The sequence below is a fragment of the Aptenodytes forsteri genome, unplaced genomic scaffold (assembly GCF_000699145.1).
Source record: "Aptenodytes forsteri isolate BGI_AS27 unplaced genomic scaffold, ASM69914v1 Scaffold82, whole genome shotgun sequence".
In the NCBI taxonomy this organism is placed as follows: Eukaryota; Metazoa; Chordata; class Aves; order Sphenisciformes; family Spheniscidae; genus Aptenodytes; species Aptenodytes forsteri.
In genome coordinates, this window is record NW_008795490.1 from 133,104 (window position 1) to 153,240 (window position 20,137).

Here is a 20,137-nt window from a genome sequence, read left to right on the forward strand (position 1 = left end):
GAGTAAAGCCTTCTGTCCTCAGTGAAGTCAAAAAGATATCTCTTTCCCAGTTGATGGTCCAGCTAGTGTTAGTGTAACACAGGTGAAGCTGCTTCCCCAGAAGCAATTTTCTATGAGATATTCCCTTTTAGAATTCTCTTTCCTTTCTCTGTAGACATTCAGGCAAGATAATATCATAGATATCAGTGGCATTAGAAATGAACACAAGTTGACGTTTTCTGTATTAATACTTCTGTTACAGCCCTTCTTTAGCATGTTCCTGGTTTCACAGTTTTTCCACATTCATTCCTTCCTTAGGAGACAATGATATAACTTTATAAATGATAGGCCACAACTAGTTCTATGGCTCTTTTCAAGACTGGCTTTTTTTTACACTTTAGTCAGCTATGGTCTTTGTGTCATGCTGACGTTAAGAGACTTCCGTAAGGGTAGGAGCTGCCAGAACTGTGGCCAGTGCACCTCTCCCCTCCTTCCAGAGGTGCACACAATTTATTAAATTAGGTTAGCTACACAGAGATCCCGTCATACAGCGTACAAGACTATCTGTATTATGTAATACATAGCATGGTGCTGTGGTGATTAGTGCAGGAAAGAAGTGTGGGGTTTGGAGGGAAAAAATTATACACTTTATAAACAGTAGCAACAGTCATATATACAGTCTTTCAAATTTATCATTATTTACTTTGAAGAGATTTGTGATTTGCATGCAGAATGAAATCAGCATAGTATTTGGAATAAGGATAATCTTAATGGGAACCTTGTGAGCGTAATACAGCATGAGAAAATTGACTATGGTAATTCTTCTTTCTTATAGTTTCTGGGGGCATCTGTTTACCTCATACCAGTAATTCATAGAATTTCTGGAAATTAACACTGACATTTTTTATCATCTTGCAGCAAGCAAAACCCAGATTATTCAAAGTAGTACAAAGAAGGAATCAGAAACTGGAGCATCCAAAAAAAAAGGTCATATTTCATCTTCAAAGGACACCAAAACTTCTTTCAAGCCAGGACTTGTACGAGAAGGTCCACCTATATTAGAAGATGAATCTTTCCTCTTGGAAAACTTTCAAAATAATGATGGAAGACCACGAGTAAGAGATTCCAAATCATTGAGATTTGGAAAAAAACCCAAACAAATGATGAAGGGGTATTGGTAATTCTTTTGGTACTTGTGGAGATCTGATATCCTGAGGCAAGAACAAGGAATCCAAAATTAAGATTGTTGCTAGCTTCTGAATGAGGCTATGGAGAAAGGATAATGTACATATATGAATAACCAAATAACAAGGGGTCATTTTTGTTTTCAAATCAAGGTGATATATTCGATCTTTACGTGTTTTTTCATTTGCCAAATCCAATTCAAGTGTAGCATAACTTTCAGCTAAGGGCCAAAAACTACCAGTAGTGAAGGTAAACTTCTGATGCTTCAATGTGAGTTTTCTTTGGAATATGATGTAAGAGAAGGCCATCTTTAATAGTCTTAATAGAGAAACACCTATTGCCAGTCAGCTGAAAGCTTTAGTAACACACACACAATAGCTGCTACTTGACCGAGTTTCTCAGAGAGGGATGTCAAAAACGTGGATTTTTCTTTACTTCGCCTAGTATTATTTGTCTATCTTAGAAAAATAACATTTATTTTCTAAAACAGTTCTTGTTTCTCTATCTCCAAGTGTTTCTCTACTGTGATTTTTCCTGATAATTGTGTTCAACTGCAACAAAATATTCCAAGAAAAAAAAAGATTATTGAGAAATAAATTCCAGGGTTGTTCCTTTGACTCAGGACTGGCTTTAGAATTTGGAAAACAATTTTTAAGGAGAATCATTTCCTGTTCAGTGTAGACAATGTTTAAAATAACCCATGGACCCTGTCACCTCTACCTCATATTAAGACATTATTGAGTGCTAGCATTAGGGCTCAAAGCCCTGTAGTAGGTCTTAAAATCAAAGACAAAACTCTTTGTTTTATCACATGGCATACAAAAGAAAGTTCCATGGAAATCTTAAAGGAATGTAGCTCCTTATTGTATAGCCCAGTTTAGTCTCACTTGATAAACACGAGTAATTGTTTAATTTCACAGGAATTAAAATAAAATCTGTGGAATTAACACTAATTTTTTAAGCTTCTTGTGAATACTGTCATGTGCAAGCTTGTAAATTAATTATGTGTTTTATTTGCTGAGTTCAATAGCTGGCAGTGTGCTAACTTACAGGACTTTTGAATGGTTACTATAATTGTTAGGTCTTCAGCATGTTAACATACTGCATTTTCTTTCACAGTCTCACAAGTATATCATACAAGCATTGGTGTTGTATAATAGTTGGCCGCTCACTGAGAGTCAGTCTCTGTTTGTTCAGGAACTGAAAGAACTGGAGAAAAATGAAATCAAAGGTAGGCCGATCTAAGTACGTATTTAGTCAAATGCATCATGTTACTGATTTAAAAAAAGGTTATATTGCTACAAGCCAAGACCATATGACATTTTTTCTTTTATTCACTGTTTGAGTGAAATAATTAAGCAACAAAGCTCTTTGTTCTGTGGTTCATAGAAATGAAGTTTGACTGCATGATTCTATACCTTCAATTCACAAATTATAAAGAAATCAGAGAATACTCTGCAAAACTCACCTGAGCTTCTTAGGGCTCTGTTGCGGATGGAGTGAATGTTGTCATACTAAGCCTAGTAATGCCTATTTTAAATGTAAATGATAAGGTGGGTCATCTCATGTTATGGTGATCCCAGAGGCAAACTACAAAAACAGGTTGTACTAAGGTAAAATTGTACCAACCTCTAATCTTACAGTGGCACAAAGTTTCGTATCCTTTGGTGTTCCATTTGGTGTGGTACTGTACACAGCGATTTGGGGTGCCTTCTCATAGGTGGATCCATTGATCACCCAGCATTCTACCTTTATTTCCTGGCCTGTCACTCCCCGGAGTCGGGGAGTTGCTCAAAACCCTTAGGACCCCTGCTCCATTCATTTTCTAAATATACCTCAGTTCCGTGCATTACTACAGTTAAGAGGGCCAAGTCTCTAATAGAATTTAGTCCCATACTTCTGGTATGCGTAACATGGGCTTGGGACCATGGCCACTCTAGGGTTCTTTGACCATAGGTTAGGAGGAGCAGCATTGTCGGGGTTTGGACTAGTAACATGAACACAGCATTTCCATCTGCCATCCTGTGGGGTGCTGTAAAAGAAAATAGAGACTTGTTTCAGTGGGGAGAGTCCGAACAGGTTACCCCATTAAAAAGAAGGAAAAATCCATCATGCACTAATTCTGTGTTTTGCACCACTGCTATAGGTATCTTCCCAGGCAAGTGGGCCACGAGGTTTAGTTAAGGTCATAGGCACAGTACCTATGGATGGTAAATTGACCGTCACAGGCTGTCCTGGCTGTAATGTTGTCGGATATTCTCTTTTCCCAGTAGATGGAGCGCTAAGCTCAGTTTTTACAAAGAATGCTGAGTTTACAGGGTGTCCAGTAGGCCCATATCGATTATTTAATTGATGGAGTACTTTGGGAAGTCGCGTGTCCCATTCAGCCTCCTGTGGTTTGAGATTCCTTTTCAATAAGCCATTAGCTCTTTCTACCATCCCATTTGATTGAGGGTAGTATGGCGTGTGAAATGCCCATTTAATTCCTTCTTGTTTTGCCCAATCTTGCACTTCCTTACAGGAGAAGTGTGAGCCATTATCACTTTGGATAACATCAGGAGTAGGTAGATTTGAGAACCAAAACGATAACCCTCGCACTGTATTTGGCCCATTGGCTTTCCGACACTTGGTCACCATAACCAAGCCGGAGACAACTTCCATTCCTGTCACTATGTTTCGATATCCTGCAGAGGATTTGAATGGCCCGATATAATCAATTTGCCATGTAGACCATAAAGTTTTCCCTTCATTGATATGTAGAGGTAGTGTTTTAGCAGGATGATCTACTTGTAATTTTAATCTACACTGGGGACATACTGTAAGAATAGTCTCACAAGTTTTCTGGTTTATGGGCCAGCCCTTACTCTGTGCAGCAAAGTAGCTTCCTTACCTATGTGACCTAGGTTTTGATGTAATCGTTCTCCCAACCGATACCACTCAGGATTTAAGGTGATTTCTCTAATTTTAGTTAACTCATTTACCTTTTGATTCCACTTCATGGCTGGTTGATTATCTTTAGCATGAGCTTTTACCCATCATCCCATCTTGAAAGGTATTTTCCTTACTATGTCTAGTAATAATTGCCAATCTTTGTTTCTCCAAACTGGGAATCTATTTACTTCCCAATTCAAGGTTTCCCATTGACAGAGCCACTTCACGGCACCAGTCCACACAGCATAAGAATCTACATATACGATTTTTGCTCCATTCTGTGCTGCCGAAACAACTGCTGTTATTTCTCCTACTTGTGCACTGCCTTCACCTTCCTCTATTGCTTGTTTGCCGGTGGTAATATTTAATGCAACAGCCTTATATTGGCATTTACTGTTGGCCTTTTTGCTGAAGCATCCGTAAACCAAATGTTTTCTGTTGGTATACCCTCAGTGAGGGGCGGTGCATTCAGAATTGGTGAAGGTTTAAAAGGTTGTTGTAACGCTAAAGGGTCTGTGTTTATACAAGTATATCATACAAGCATTGGTGTTGTATAATAGTTGGCCGCTCACTGAGAGTCAGTCTCTGTTTGTTCAGGAACTGAAAGAACTGGAGAAAAATGAAATCAAAGGTAGGCCGATCTAAGTACGTATTTAGTCAAATGCATCATGTTACTGATTTAAAAAAAGGTTATATTGCTACAAGCCAAGACCATATGACATTTTTTCTTTTATTCACTGTTTGAGTGAAATAATTAAGCAACAAAGCTCTTTGTTCTGTGGTTCATAGAAATGAAGTTTGACTGCATGATTCTATACCTTCAATTCACAAATTATAAAGAAATCAGAGAATACTCTGCAAAACTCACCTGAGCTTCTTAGGGCTCTGTTGCGGATGGAGTGAATGTTGTCATACTAAGCCTAGTAATGCCTATTTTAAATGTAAATGATAAGGTGGGTCATCTCATGTTATGGTGATCCCAGAGGCAAACTACAAAAACAGGTTGTACTAAGGTAAAATTGTACCAACCTCTAATCTTACAGTGGCACAAAGTTTCGTATCCTTTGGTGTTCCATTTGGTGTGGTACTGTACACAGCGATTTGGGGTGCCTTCTCATAGGTGGATCCATTGATCACCCAGCATTCTACCTTTATTTCCTGGCCTGTCACTCCCCGGAGTCGGGGAGTTGCTCAAAACCCTTAGGACCCCTGCTCCATTCATTTTCTAAATATACCTCAGTTCCGTGCATTACTACAGTTAAGAGGGCCAAGTCTCTAATAGAATTTAGTCCCATACTTCTGGTATGCGTAACATGGGCTTGGGACCATGGCCACTCTAGGGTTCTTTGACCATAGGTTAGGAGGAGCAGCATTGTCGGGGTTTGGACTAGTAACATGAACACAGCATTTCCATCTGCCATCCTGTGGGGTGCTGTAAAAGAAAATAGAGACTTGTTTCAGTGGGGAGAGTCCGAACAGGTTACCCCATTAAAAAGAAGGAAAAATCCATCATGCACTAATTCTGTGTTTTGCACCACTGCTATAGGTATCTTCCCAGGCAAGCGGGCCACGAGGTTTAGTTAAGGTCATAGGCACAGTACCTATGGATGGTAAATTGACCGTCACAGGCTGTCCTGGCTGTAATGTTGTCGGATATTCTCTTTTCCCAGTAGATGGAGCGCTAAGCTCAGTTTTTACAAAGAATGCTGAGTTTACAGGGTGTCCAGTAGGCCCATATCGATTATTTAATTGATGGAGTACTTTGGGAAGTCGCGTGTCCCATTCAGCCTCCTGTGGTTTGAGATTCCTTTTCAATAAGCCATTAGCTCTTTCTACCATCCCATTTGATTGAGGGTAGTATGGCGTGTGAAATGCCCATTTAATTCCTTCTTGTTTTGCCCAATCTTGCACTTCCTTACAGGAGAAGTGTGAGCCATTATCACTTTGGATAACATCAGGAGTAGGTAGATTTGAGAACCAAAACGATAACCCTCGCACTGTATTTGGCCCATTGGCTTTCCGACACTTGGTCACCATAACCAAGCCAGAGACAACTTCCATTCCTGTCACTATGTATCGATATCCTGCAGAGGATTTGAATGGCCCGATATAATCAATTTGCCATGTAGACCATAAAGTTTTCCCTTCATTGATATGTAGAGGTAGTGTTTTAGCAGGATGATCTACTTGTAATTTTAATCTACACTGGGGACATACTGTAAGAATAGTCTCACAAGTTTTCTGGTTTATGGGCCAGCCCTTACTCTGTGCAGCAAAGTAGCTTCCTTACCTATGTGACCTAGGTTTTGATGTAATCGTTCTCCCAACCGATACCACTCAGGATTTAAGGTGATTTCTCTAATTTTAGTTAACTCATTTACCTTTTGATTCCACTTCGTGGCTGGTTGATTATCTTTAGCATGAGCTTTTACCCATCATCCCATCTTGAAAGGTATTTTCCTTACTATGTCTAGTAATAATTGCCAATCTTTGTTTCTCCAAACTGGGAATCTATTTACTTCCCAATTCAAGGTTTCCCATTGACAGAGCCACTTCACGGCACCAGTCCACACAGCATAAGAATCTACATATACGATTTTTGCTCCATTCTGTGCTGCCGAAACAACTGCTGTTATTTTTTCTCCTACTGCACTGCCTTCACCTTCCTCTATTGCTTGTTTGCCGGTGGTAATATTTAATGCAACAGCCTTATATTGGCATTTACTGTTGGCCTTTTTGCTGAAGCATCCGTAAACCAAATGTTTTCTGTTGGTATACCCTCAGTGAGGGGCGGTGCATTCAGAATTGTTGAAGGTTTAAAAGGTTGTTGTAACGCTAAAGGGTCTGTGCTATTGCTTGTTTGCCGGTGGTAATATTTAATGCAACAGCCTTATATTGGCATTTACTGTTGGCCTTTTTGCTGAAGCATCCGTAAACCAAATGTTTTCTGTTGGTATACCCTCAGTGAGGGGCGGTGCATTCAGAATTGGTGAAGGTTTAAAAGGTTGTTGTAACGCTAAAGGGTCTGTGTTTATTGGCATCTGCAATTTGGAAACCTTAGTGGGTCCTTCAGTTAACTGCATATTTTCTGCAACTCCTGTTAGGCAGGCGTACCGTTCTCTGATAGTGGGGTTTTGTGCAATTCCTTCTGGGGGAGCAATCCCCTTTAGGATTGCTTCTAGTAAATTAAATGGTCCTCTGGTTTGCACAGGTTGTCCCTGATGTATTTTCTCAACTTGTTTAACTGCTCAGACTAAAGATAAAAGTCCCTTTTCCCATTCAGAGTATCATTGTTCTGTTTCTTTAAATGCAGTTGAGCTAAACCATCAAGGTCTTTTTGGCCTGTCAGGGCCAGTTTGGAACAGGTTACAGTAAGCAGCGTGTTTGGCGAAACCCCATTCAGCTATAATAGGGTCACAGTGGTGTACTGGTCCCAGCGACTGATACTTTTTTAATTCTTCAGTTAGAGTTTTGACTGCCTCTTTCTGTTCCAATTTCCACTCCCAGGGTTTGCCTTTCAGTAAGAGTGAGTATAATGGACGGGAAATTATATAAAATCCAGGTACCTGCTTCCTCCAATATCCTAAAGTTCCCATTAGTTGTTGTAATTCCTTCCTTGATTGGGGCATTTGCAGCTCTTTGATTTTTCCTAAGGTACATGGAGGAATCACTGCACTGCCTGCTATGCACCAAATACCTAAAAATTTTACTTCTTTACTTGGTTCCTGACATTTTCTGGGTGGAATCTCAATTTCTGCTTTATTTAGTGCTTGCCGTACTGCCGCTACTGCTGCCCCCACCTTCTCAGGGGAAGTTCCTCCAATCAGAATATCATCTATATATTGGTACAGTTTCACATCTTGAGGGAGTGACACCGTCTGTAAAAGTTCAGCGAGTGCGGCATGAGCAGTTGTAGGTGAATGTTTATACCCCTGCGGGAGTCTGTTAAAGGTGTATTGTATTCCCTCCCAAGTGAAAGCAAACTTCTCTTTATCCTCCTCCTTCAAGGGAACCATAAAGAACATAACTTTTACATCTAGCGCCGCCACCCATGGGTGTGCAGCTGCTTGCAAAGTAGCTGTTAAGTGTGCAACATTTGGTACAGCAGCTGTTAGCAGGGGCTGTATCAGGTGCCGATAATCCATCGTCAAACACCATCGTCAAACACCTCCTGTCTAGTTTCTGAACTGGCCAGACAGGTGAGTTATATGGGGAGTGCGTTCTGGAGAGAATTTGTCGTTTCTCCAAATCAGCTATGACTTCAGAAATTCCATTTCGTGCTGCAGCAGAAATCGGATGTTGCTTAATCAGGGAGTGCAGGGGCTGTGCGAAGTGCATGCACTGTGGCCTCCCAATTTCTACCGGGGTTGGGATCGGTGTTTGAGCCGAAGGACTATGTACTGCCATTTGGCAGGCACCAGGTTCATCCGTTTGAAACGTCTAAACCTAAAATATTTTTATGATGGTCTTTAATTGCAAAGCGAGTAGTCGATATGCACTTCTTGCCCAGGAGCCATAAATTGACCTTGCCAGTTTGACACACAACACTCGCTCTGTTCACACCGGTAGTTTTAGGTCTTTGCCATCCAGATCACACACTCAGCTTCTCGGCATCTTGTTGTGTTAGTAGTGAAATTCGTGCTCCCATATCTATTAAAAACTTCAGCAATTGTCCTTGAGGACCAACTGGAATCAAAATGTATGGGCCGTCATTACTTACCCACTGATAAGCCTCCACTTTCTGGACAGGCAGGCCCAATTGCCTTCCAGGCATTACTCATTTTTTGACTTCATGTCCTGCAATTCCTCCCTAAGGGGGAGGAAGGGCTATCTCCCTTTCTGGGGACTGGCACCGGTGGAATCGAAATACACTCCCCCCCCTTCACCATTACCACATTTCAGGAATGCTTCGATCAGACTCAAGATAATGCTAGTAGGCTGACCTTGCATTGCGGCTCTGGGAATGCCTAGGGCTAATGCTTTCTTCCATAACTCTGTTCTCTGTTCTTGAGATTCTGTTTGCAGGTTTTTAGATTTATTTCCCCTTGATTTAGTTTCTGTTCCCTGTTTACAGGTCTCACCTTACGCTCTCCTCCCTGGAGTTTTAGGTTTTGTTTTTCAGCTGGTGCATCGTCCCAGCCCGTTTCACGACTGTAGTTAACAATGCCATGCATTAATTCCGCCCATTTAGGGAGTTGTTTAGGAGCATTATTGCCCTGTTTTTTATTATATTCAGTATCTCTTTTAATCTTATCCCATTTTGCAACTAGATAGGGTTTAAGAATTGTCGGGGCTCCTCTAATCAGTGGTTTTAGTATTGTGAAATCTACTGTAGCAGATAGTGCGACATCATGGGGTCTTCGTTTGTGCATGGCTTGTACGCAAGTGGCTTTTGTGACGGCTGTAGAGAGCTCACTTAGAGATTTAATGGGGATTACGGAGGATTCACCTCACTCCATGGCGTCTATTCCTCCAGCCCAATAAGCTACTCGGCTGGTGATAGAATGGGCTGTATTTGTCGGGTCAGGTCCTAAATTCCAGAAAACTGGACCCCAATAGCCATATGCTTTGTCCTCACTCAACATTATTCCATCGCCACCACTTAGGCATATTTGCCACAAGTATTCAGTTTCAGTTTCACCTGGTTTTCTGCTATATCTCTCTTGCAAATTTGTCAATTGCAATGGATCCCAGGGGATGGTTCATGCAGTATGTCGTGGATGACCACCCTGAGGTGCCACAGTTCTTTCTGTTTTAACAACAGGCCTGGCTTCATATTCAGGAGGATTTGTGGGGAACAAAAGGTCATCTCTTCTGGCTCGCTATCATCAGGATCACCCTAGATGTGATCCTGCATCCCAATCTTCAGGGGATACTATTAGTTTCCTGATCTGTACGACCTGTACTGATCTGTACGACGTCAGGGGGGCAGGGGGCCTGCATAAGCATAATCTCGACCTTTTCTCCCAACTTTTGTCCTTTTTCCTTTTCCTCCTGTAATTGTTTCTGCAGTTGTTGAATTTTTAAAGACACTAACAACTCAGTTGCCTTTCTACCTTTTATTTCTCTCCCTAGGTCCTGCTCATTTCTATTTCTGTTCTCCCTTTCTTGATATGCAGCTTCTGAACAGGTACCTAGCATCTTGCAGATAACTCCTTTCCCTTTTCCATCTTTTGTACGGCCCCTAGTTACCTCTAGGTGCTCTTCAAAGGCTTCCCAATTATGCCGATTGTCACGAGCCCACTCTTCTGAGAAGCTGGGACTTGTGTTCACTCCATGCCTCCGTAAATAATCGGTGATACTACTTGCCATCCTGCCGACTACGCCAATTTGTCGCGGATGGAGTGATGCACTTCACTCGTAAGAAAGCAGCAGCAATATGTTTATTGATATGAAACAGCAATTTAACAAAGTTTGATAGTAAATGTGGCAGTGGTTTAGCAAGATTTGATGGCAAGGTGTACATGTGATTATTTACTGCATAGAGGACAGGGTAAGTCAGATGTGTCAGAGAGACCTTCCCGTTGAGTCACGAGGTTGAGAGAGGACCCCCTTGCTTTCTAAACTCCCACTCAGAGGCGTCTAGGTGCGGCTGGATCCAATCCTAGTTCCAGACCTGGTCAACGGTTTATGTCTAAAGGATTATATGTGCACTATCAATCTAAGATATAATGTTAGCAAAGCTTACAAAGTTTAGCAAGCTATTAGTCACTTACCGAGGATCTGTTGCGGCAAGGAGTCTCTCAGTATTGAGGAGTAAGGAATCTCTGTGGCAGGCATAACCTTGAGAGGTGTCCCTACTCAAAGGGAGATCCTGTCATGCAGCCCGCCGCTGCGCAGGAGAGCTTGAAGGGCTCTTGGGCTGCTCACTATTTATGGGGTAAGATGATTGACTCATAGTCGTATTTGCGTACCGACTACAGATGTTAGTTTCTTCTAAATTTGGCTTGAGTCAGACATTGATCAGCACTGTGGTTAGGTAGGTGCATTGCTCTAATTAGCACTTGGCTATTGTGTTGTTATCTGTCTCCCCCGGCATGAATCCACTTTGAGCTGGATGCAACCATCACAACCAGACACATCCCTTAACATCGCCACTGGTAGTGATCACTTGAGCAGAGTTACGGGAGATAAAGGTCAGGTTGGGGGGCAGGAGGGAAGCACACCGTCACAGCTCAACTTTAGATAGGGATCTGGAACAGCTGTAGAAGTATGACTGCTTCGACAGTCAGAGAGACCGATGAAGTGTAATATAAAGGCACAGTGCCCTGACAAAGTACATCCAAACATAGAAGTTTCTACTGAAACTAGAGAAACATGCCTGCTGATAATTTAAGAAAATGCACTGACAAGAGGGAAAAAAAAGGCCTGTTTTGGGATATGTATTACTTCTGTACTGCTAGGAGAAGAATTTAGGCAGGAGGCAAGATTAGGAAAGGTCCCAAGGACAGGCTGTGTATTCAAGCCAGGAAGGGGACAGAGAAATTACAGAAGCTTTTCTGGTTTTTTCCAGATTCTCTTAGCATGTCTTGATAAGGGACCCAACACATACTAAAAGCAGTTAGAATACTAGTGAGTATCCTAGTAATTAGATAAATGTCTCATGTTTGCTTCTCCTTTTACCACTGGGGCTGACACAGAATGATTTAGATCTTAATTATGTTGGAGGAAAACTTATCATGCTGGATCCAACAGCCCAAGAGAGGTGAGGCTGCTGCCACCACTCCACGTCCCCAGGTCCAACCATTAGCGAGGCTGAAGATGTAGTCCCAGCAGGCACATGCACACAGAACACACATACACGCTACATATATACATATATACATTGCCAGCCACACAGATCACAGACAGACACTCAAAGCACTCACACAAACACAGACAGCACCAATGGCATCATCCTGCTTCCCTCTCTGGCTGGACAGAATGAAAGTCCACTAGAGAGAATACACACACACACACACACACACACACACACACACACACAGAGGATCCTTCCAGCAGCTGGACTTAGACACCTAGTCTGCCTGGTAGCTGGCCCCTGGATCCCATATGAGCTCCTGAGGCTGCAGCCCTACCCCAGACCATCACACACACGCACACATGCACACATGCAGCTGACTCCCCTGTGTTTTCACCCCTAGATTCCTGCAGAACCTAAAATACTACTTTCCACCATTCAGTAAATTTCCTGTATCATTAATATTAAAGTTCTGTAACTCAATTTTTAAAATATGAGATAAGGAGAAATTATTTGCATTACCCTTCCTCATGTATATACACTTGCTAATACCCTTTTCTTAGGAAGATTTGATCTTTATTTATTAGTGGTATTTTTCCCTTCTTACTCTGGTTACATATTTCTTTTTAAATGTCTGGTCGTATTTTTTCTTAATTTCTATTACCCTGGACTGAAGTTAGATTCATCAGCGGTAATTGCTGACATATATTATTTCATATCTTGTTTTTAAAATTAGTTCAACATTTGAGATTTTTGCAGTCTTTTTTCAGCTAGCGTTACAGAACTTTACAAAGATGTATCTTGTTGATTTACTATAGTCCCTAGTCAGTTTTAGTAATATTTGAGTAGCTATGTCATGTAGCCTTACAGGCCTGTACACAGCTTTTTTAGTGGTTTTACAGGCCTGTACACAGCTTTTTTAGTGGTGATTTCACCTGCTTTTCGTTTGTTGCGTTCTTCACAAAGTCATCTTTTCTTCCTAGATGACTCCATTTATTCTCCTCGTTTTCCCTTTAATGATAGACTGCTTCTTACAATAGACATCCTATTACATTGTCTTATCCTTCTGAGTCGGCTACATACCAACAGCTTGCACTTAGCACACCAGTCATGCTACTGGTGTGTGTCCTTTCATACAGCTGTCACCATGGTCTGTAAAACTGCAGGTCAAAGGAGGTCACTTAATCTCCAAGTTTCTTCACTAGTTCTCAGCTGTTATTACTGAAGCTTGTCAATGTCATGACTATTCTCATGTTTAGTTCAAGGTAGCAGCATTCCAGTTGGTAGCTTCCCTTCTCCATGTTAACTGATGCTTTGGCTCATTTGCAGTCAACCATACTCAAGCCGCAGTCAGTGATAACGAGCACTTTTCTCATAGGATTCTTTTTAAATGTTGTGATTTCTGTGTCCTCTCATAATTGCTGCCTTTCAAAGTAACCCAAATCCATTTCACAGTTCATATTAACTGGGTCTTTCTGTTTATACAAGGATACGAACAGATTGCCCAGACCACCAACAGAGTTTAAAAACAATGTATATCATAAAGTTTAAACACCAACACTTACTGTATTTACTACTTAGCATTTATTTTATGTACCCCTATTAACAGCAATATTTATCTGGAGTGCTTACTATAGGTAAGTATTTTGGAAAAAACAACATTTAATCTTTGAATCTTCTTCTGATTGTGAACTAGTCTTAAAGCAATTTGAAAACTCTGCTTTACCATTTAAAGCTGCCAGCACCATTTGTCAAACACACAATTCATATAATAGTAATGTTGGTGTGTAATCAAAAAGGCATCCTCTCACCATGTGATTTTTAAGAAAGCTGCAGTGAGCCAGGTGGAAAATTCCTGCAACAAATTTTCATCATTTCAGGTATCACTTTTTCATGTAGGACAACAGTGCCATCTGGAGTTAGTTTTATATTAAAGCTAATTTATCATGGCAAAAGCATATTTCAGCTTTGTATTAGCATTTACTAAAGTCTTTTAAAATAATCTCCCTTTAAATGAAGACCCATACTATTATACTATCAATATTCACTGATATTATAAATATTTATTAAGACCATTTTTAAAGAAAGTAAGTTCTGCGGCATACAGATGCTATGATTTTTTTGTATTTTGTATTTATTGATGTTTGTTATTCTTTTCTTTCTTCAAAATCCTTAATACTGCAGCTTGGCAGTGCTTGTAAAAAGAACTGTGTTAGCAAAAGTTATTTCATGACTAATATTTGGTCACATTTATTATATATGAATATATATGAAATTTCTTATTTTATTAAAAAGCACACTGCACAAACAAAACATCAAAAAGGCATTAACCAGTAAAACAAAAGCACACAGAAATTAGAAAGTGCCAGATAGTTTATTATTGGAAATTAGCCTGTCGGGAAAGGACCTGGGGGTGCTGGTTGACAGCCGGCTGAACATGAGCCGGCAGTGTGCCCAGGCGGCCAAGAAGGCCAATGGCATCCTGGCCTGTATCAGAAATGGTGTGGCCAGCAGGAGTAGGGAAGTGATCGTGCCCCTGTACTCGGCCCTGGTGAGGCCGCACCTCGAATACTGTGTTCAGTTTTGGCCCCTCACTACAAGAAGGACATTGAGGTGTTAGAGCTTGTCCAGAGAAGGGCAACGAGGCTGGTGAAGGGTCTGGAGAACAAGTCTTATGAGGAGCGGCTGAGGGAACTGGGGTTGTTTAGCCTGGAGAAAAGGAGGCTGAGGGGAGACCTCATCGCTCTCTACAACTACCTGAAAGGAGGTTGTAGTGAGGTGGGTGTCGGTCTCTTCTCCCAAGTAACAAGCGATAGGACGAGAGGAAATGGCCTCAAGTTGCGCCAGGGGAGGTTTAGATTGGACATGAGGAAAAATTTCTTTACTGAAAGAGTGGTTAAACATTGGAAGAGGCTGCCCAGGGAAGTGGTTGAGTCCCCATCCCTGGAAGTATTTAAAAGACGTGTAGATGTGGCGCTTAGGGACATGGTTTAGTGGGCATGGTGGTGTTGGGTCGATGGTTGGACTCGATGATCTTAGAGGTCTTTTCCAACCTCAATGATTCTATGGTTCTAAGATTCTATTTATGCAGTCTTCATTCTTTTCTCTCTCTCTTCCCCCCGCGCCCTTTCCTTTTCTTCCTTCCATTGGGAACTGTTAATGGGGCAAGACTTCAATGGAAAAATAGTAAAAAAAAGTAAGGTCCGGATCACAATTCTTGTGTAAAAGGGGAAAAATTAGCAGGCAATCTCGCAACTGCTAATACCATTTTAAGTTGCTTGACTGTGTGAAAAAAAATATTTTAAGATTTGTTTTGTATATATGATTTTCAGCTATTGCCTTTTTGGGTTCCTTGGTTTTACTTTTCTTGTAGTAAGATCAGAAGTTTTACTGTGCAACTGTCACAATCCAGAGTTGAATCATCAGTCTGTGCTGAATGCTGACCTCAGCATGTATTTTATACATTGCCTTAAGTTAACTCAAAAGTATTAGCTGGTGATGAGAAAAGGCTGTCTATCCAACTGGGAGAGCAGGGGAAGATAGGTCACCCAACCCAGGTAGTAAAGGTAGGTTTGAAAAGGCAGGAGAGGCAATATGCTTTGGAATATTCATTTTTTTCTCCAGAGCTGGGAAAGTTTCTCCTACAGGTTTTATCTTCCCCCAGGAGAACTTGCTGGCTCATGCCAAGGGCAGGATTTCATGAGATGTTTAACAGGATGTTCAGTTCTCTATCTCTTTCCCACCTTGCCTGTCTGTAGTGATTAATCACTTGCCTGGTGTTCAGTGAAAAAGTAGGTCACTGAGGATACATGATGGCACTAGAGTTTAAAGACCTGTAGACCTCTAAGCCATGCTCTCACCCCACCCTACAACTGCAACCATATTGGTGGTTTGTTTCTATCCTGGTGTATTTTTACTGCAACTTCAGTGTCTGGATGAGCCCAACTTTGGAAAGATTTTTGATGTTGCTATCTGTCGAGAATCCTTCTGAGGGTCGAGTCACAGACATGAAAAGCAACAGCTGAACTTCTTGGTCATTTCCTAACCAAATCGGAAAGTCTCTCATGGGCCAAGTAACAGTCATTTCTGCCAACTACTGGGTAATCCCACTAAATGCTCAGAGCCTATTTCAGGTAGTGGGAGCATAATATGTTCTCAAAGAAAACTTCAAAAGACTCCTCTGTATTTTACCTATGAATAAGATACATTCTCTGTAATTTGAATTTCATAAATCAGGAGTAGCTGTCTATCTTGCCTAAAAAAGAGAATTGTTGTATCTCAATCTGAAGTTATAAGTTTCAGATTGGAATCATTTGGTGTAATTATTTAGCTTGTCATAGACAGGACATCAGACTGGATGATCACTATGGTCCCTTTTGGCGTTAGACTAAATGAATCTCTGAGTAAATAATTGAAAAGTGGTAGAAAAGCTAAATTTAAGAGTTGCTATCAGCTGTTTGTCATCACTGTCAATTGGTGTGATGCCCAAGCTTTTCTTGGTGCCATACATATACAATAACCGCCACCGAGAGTTTGTGATGATTGATGCATAAGCTGTGAGCTGGAATGGCCGTTTACTTTCTGTACCATCTCCCTGCCTTTCTTTTTATCACATCCCATACAAAGCATTTGCCTGGCTTTGGCCTTGGAAAAGCTCCGAGGAACTACTCACGTCTCCCTTAGAGTCAGAGTGGGCTGCATGCTATAGTGCCAACTGCAGCCAGTGCCCCCTCCAGGAATGTCTGGAGGATGATCCCAAAACTGGGGAAACTGCCTGCTCTGCTGAGGGAGGGAGGAGGGCTGGGGGAACCTGGACAGTGCAGCGTACTGTTAGCTAAGAGAGCTCAACTGAATCCTGCCCTAAGCCTTCATATCTGGAGCTAAAGCAGGATACCTCGTTTTAGCCCTGTCATTTCATATGCTTGTTTGTTATTTACTAACTTCTCAGTATATGCAGTAAGTCCAAAGCATCAAAATGTTAAAATTCAGAGTTGTAAAATATTTATAGAAGCCAGACAAAGCTTGTGGTATCCCATGACATAGAAAGTCTTTGTCTGATATCATTTATCTAATGACACTGAATGTCTCTTGGGTGTTTGTATAAACAATAAATAATTTATCTTTAAAAATTAATTATTCACTGAATAATGCATGTACACCAACCTGATTTATGGTGCTAATATGTTATGATAATGTGAAATTAAATGGAAAGCCACTTATGTAATGATATTATAGCTTCAAATAATGTCATCACTATTTATTTCATATTTGCATTTCCTCTGGAGTTGTTTTAGTATCTTTGTGGAGACCGCTTTAATTTTTTTCATTCTTTAACGTATGCTTTGGTAGCATTGAACCAATTTAAGCTTAGCACTTCGGTGCCATTGTACATTATTTAAGTAGCATGAGGAGGTAAGAATAATACAATTTATACATAAACACATGTATAATGTATGATGTAATACACATATATATCATATAATACATATTGGTATGTGTAGTTGTATGTGTATTATAAATATGTTTCTATATATTTAATATTTACAATTTTATATATCCATATAACCTCAGCCATGACATTGCAGATCTGATCCAAAGCTCATTAAAGCCAGTGGAATATATTCAGTGGACTTTGAATCAAATCATGCAGCACAGTGACTTGTCCTCAGTGGAAAGAGATTAGAAAAGCATAGCATTAAGTGAAAGGTACCTTGTTATTATTGTCAGATTGTAAAACAGTCACTCATTTCCTCTTTTTTCTAAGAGAAATCCCCTGTTTTATTGAACTGACTAAATCCAGGTTTTCAGCATTTGTTTAATGTTTCAAGCAGTGTGAAGGTGGAAGGAAATGGAGATTTCAGACTAAGATCTTTAATCTTTCTCATAGTGTTTTGGGTCCATTCCAGGTTGTTTCAATTGGCATGTTCCTTATATACTACATACTATTACAGACTTTATTTATTTATTTCTGTATTTTAACAAGAATATGACATGCAAAAAGTCTTGCTAACAGCTCCCACCAGCTAAGACAGTGCAGAATAAGTGTTACAAATGTCAATTCTCAGTATCTTTCATTCAAACGTATAGCATACATATAGCATACACGTGTACTGATAAAATAATTAATCCAAAATGTTCTCAGATAGTTCTGAGAATGATAATTTTGAATTTCTTAAATATGCATCAAATCTCAAATACGTTTCTTTGCCTTAACTTCCTTGCATTTTTGGTGGGGCATATCTTCCTTTCTGCTCTTCACGCTTTCAGGCTTACAAGGATATGAGATGATAGTGAGAACATTGACTTTACCTACTTTGAGCTTTGCACCTGCCTGGTGCATAACACTGACAGAGATTATATGAGACTATATAAGGGAAGTAAGAGTCAGACTGTGATTCTGTACATTGAAATCTTTGGGCTGACCCATACACAAGGCAACAGTGCAGTGACTGATGTGCAGGGACCATGGCAAACTCACAGTTAAGCCCTGGGTAAAGTGCTCTTTAGGACAGATTAGGCTGTCACAATATGTCCACCTTCTAAGTATGTTTTTAGAAGTTGTTTTGTCCCCAAATTCTTTCTTGGTCCAACAATAAATGTTCGTGTAGTACTTGAAAGTGTCAACTAATTAACTGACTTTTCTTTGTCTTTCTGTATGGCTGTTTTGTGCTGTTATTCCACCCTGGATATTACATGGGGAAATATATTTATGGATGACAATGGTATCCTCCAATTCATCATGCATCATAACTACATCTGAATAGTACATGGGGAAAAGCACGAGGAGCACAGCTTTCCCCTAGTGCTCAATTATTCTGAAGGACAAAAGTCTGCAAGTATTCCTAAACCAACCAGAAAATCAAAAGATAAAGCACCTGAGAAGACAGAAAAAGAGAAGTCCAATAAAGAAAGAGGATCACTTGTATCTCTTGCATCTCGACCTGAATCTCAGGTGAGAACAAAGCCAAAAACTGGATTTGTTGAATGTGTCATCATTGTACTGAGTGTAAAGATATTTTCAGATCAGTATTACTAACACTTCCAGTGTATCCCTTGCATTTCTTTATGCCCTGCTTTGCCACTTTTTTAGCTTTACACCTGAGAGAGGTTGAATTACACATGTAAAAGACATGCATCCTGCATTTAGAGATGTAATGTGCTCATTTCTTTGTTTATGTATAAAGCAACTACTGGTTGTTCCTTTTGTTGGTCTAGTGCTGTCTCTGCTGGAGTTTTATTAAATTCCATTAATTTGCCATATTCATGTCCCATTAGTCCCTCATTGTAGTGGTTTTCATGGGTTCCCAGGGAGATGAAATAGGTCTTTCTCTATAGTCAGTTCCTGTCTCATATGTCACAATTGTCATTAGGTGTGGACATAAAATGGCAGAAAAATTGGTACCTACTTGCCTACTTGCAAATTCTTCTCATCTGTGGTGGGATAATCGGAGCTTTCTGTGGTTGTCCGAAAGGCTACTGCCAGCCTGTATGCCTTAAAAGGAATTGACTTTATGGATTGCAAACAGATTAATGGAAGGCAAAGAAGAAACTGACAGCTCCTCGTTTAATAGTATTGCTTTTGCTGGGAATTTCGCTGCTTCATGGCAGGTAGTTCAAGGGGAGGGCATCGCCATAGAGTTTTTCATGAAGAAATCTCTACTGAATTGTTTTGTTGACTAAACCTGCTGTACAGCAAACTTCCCTATGATTCATATCCACACCTAATTATACAGAGTTCCGGAATAGTGCCTTAACCCTTCTTTCTGAGCAGTCTGAGTGGCTGCAGTTGAGATTGTTGGCCACAGAAATGCAACACAGCTTCAGGCTGTGTCAGATTTCTGCCTTCAGCTCCAATGATGGGGTACTCTAGGGGTGCTGGGATGATGGTTCTTGGGAGCTCTTCAGCCTGCCACTAAAACAGATGCAAGTTTCGAGATGGGACTGCTTGCAGATAAAGAAAATGCCCACCTTTAGTCTCAAATACAAGCTGAACTCCTATCTCTACTTCTAAATCTTGGGCTTACAGCTTCTGCAGATGGTACAGTTTTCAGAAATATGTGCAGCACAATACCTCATTCATCGGTCAGATGGCAGAACAGTCTCCTACATTTCAGGCACTACTTGTACCCTACGGTTCTGGAGAAGCCATGCATTAAGGTCGCTTAGAGAGTTTGCGAAGTGATTGGAAAGAACCTGATGCCTCATAAGACAGAGCAAGATGTATTTCTACACAAAATGCCTAGTTAAATATAATAAGACTTCTAGTAAAAAAGCTTGTGGAAGGAAGGAAGGAAGGAAGGAAGG

General features: G+C 40.6%; 1 protein-coding gene across 1 annotated transcript in view; it reads left to right on the forward strand.

Moving 5' to 3' along the window:
- ADGB (androglobin) overlaps positions 1 to 20,137 on the forward strand; it is a 149,397-nt gene that overhangs the window by 118,498 nt on the left and 10,762 nt on the right. Inside the window, 3 exon segments of the mRNA XM_009281545.1 lie at positions 898 to 1,094; positions 2,284 to 2,395; positions 18,598 to 18,785. Of these exon segments, the coding sequence (XP_009279820.1) occupies positions 898 to 1,094; positions 2,284 to 2,395; positions 18,598 to 18,785 (497 nt within the window).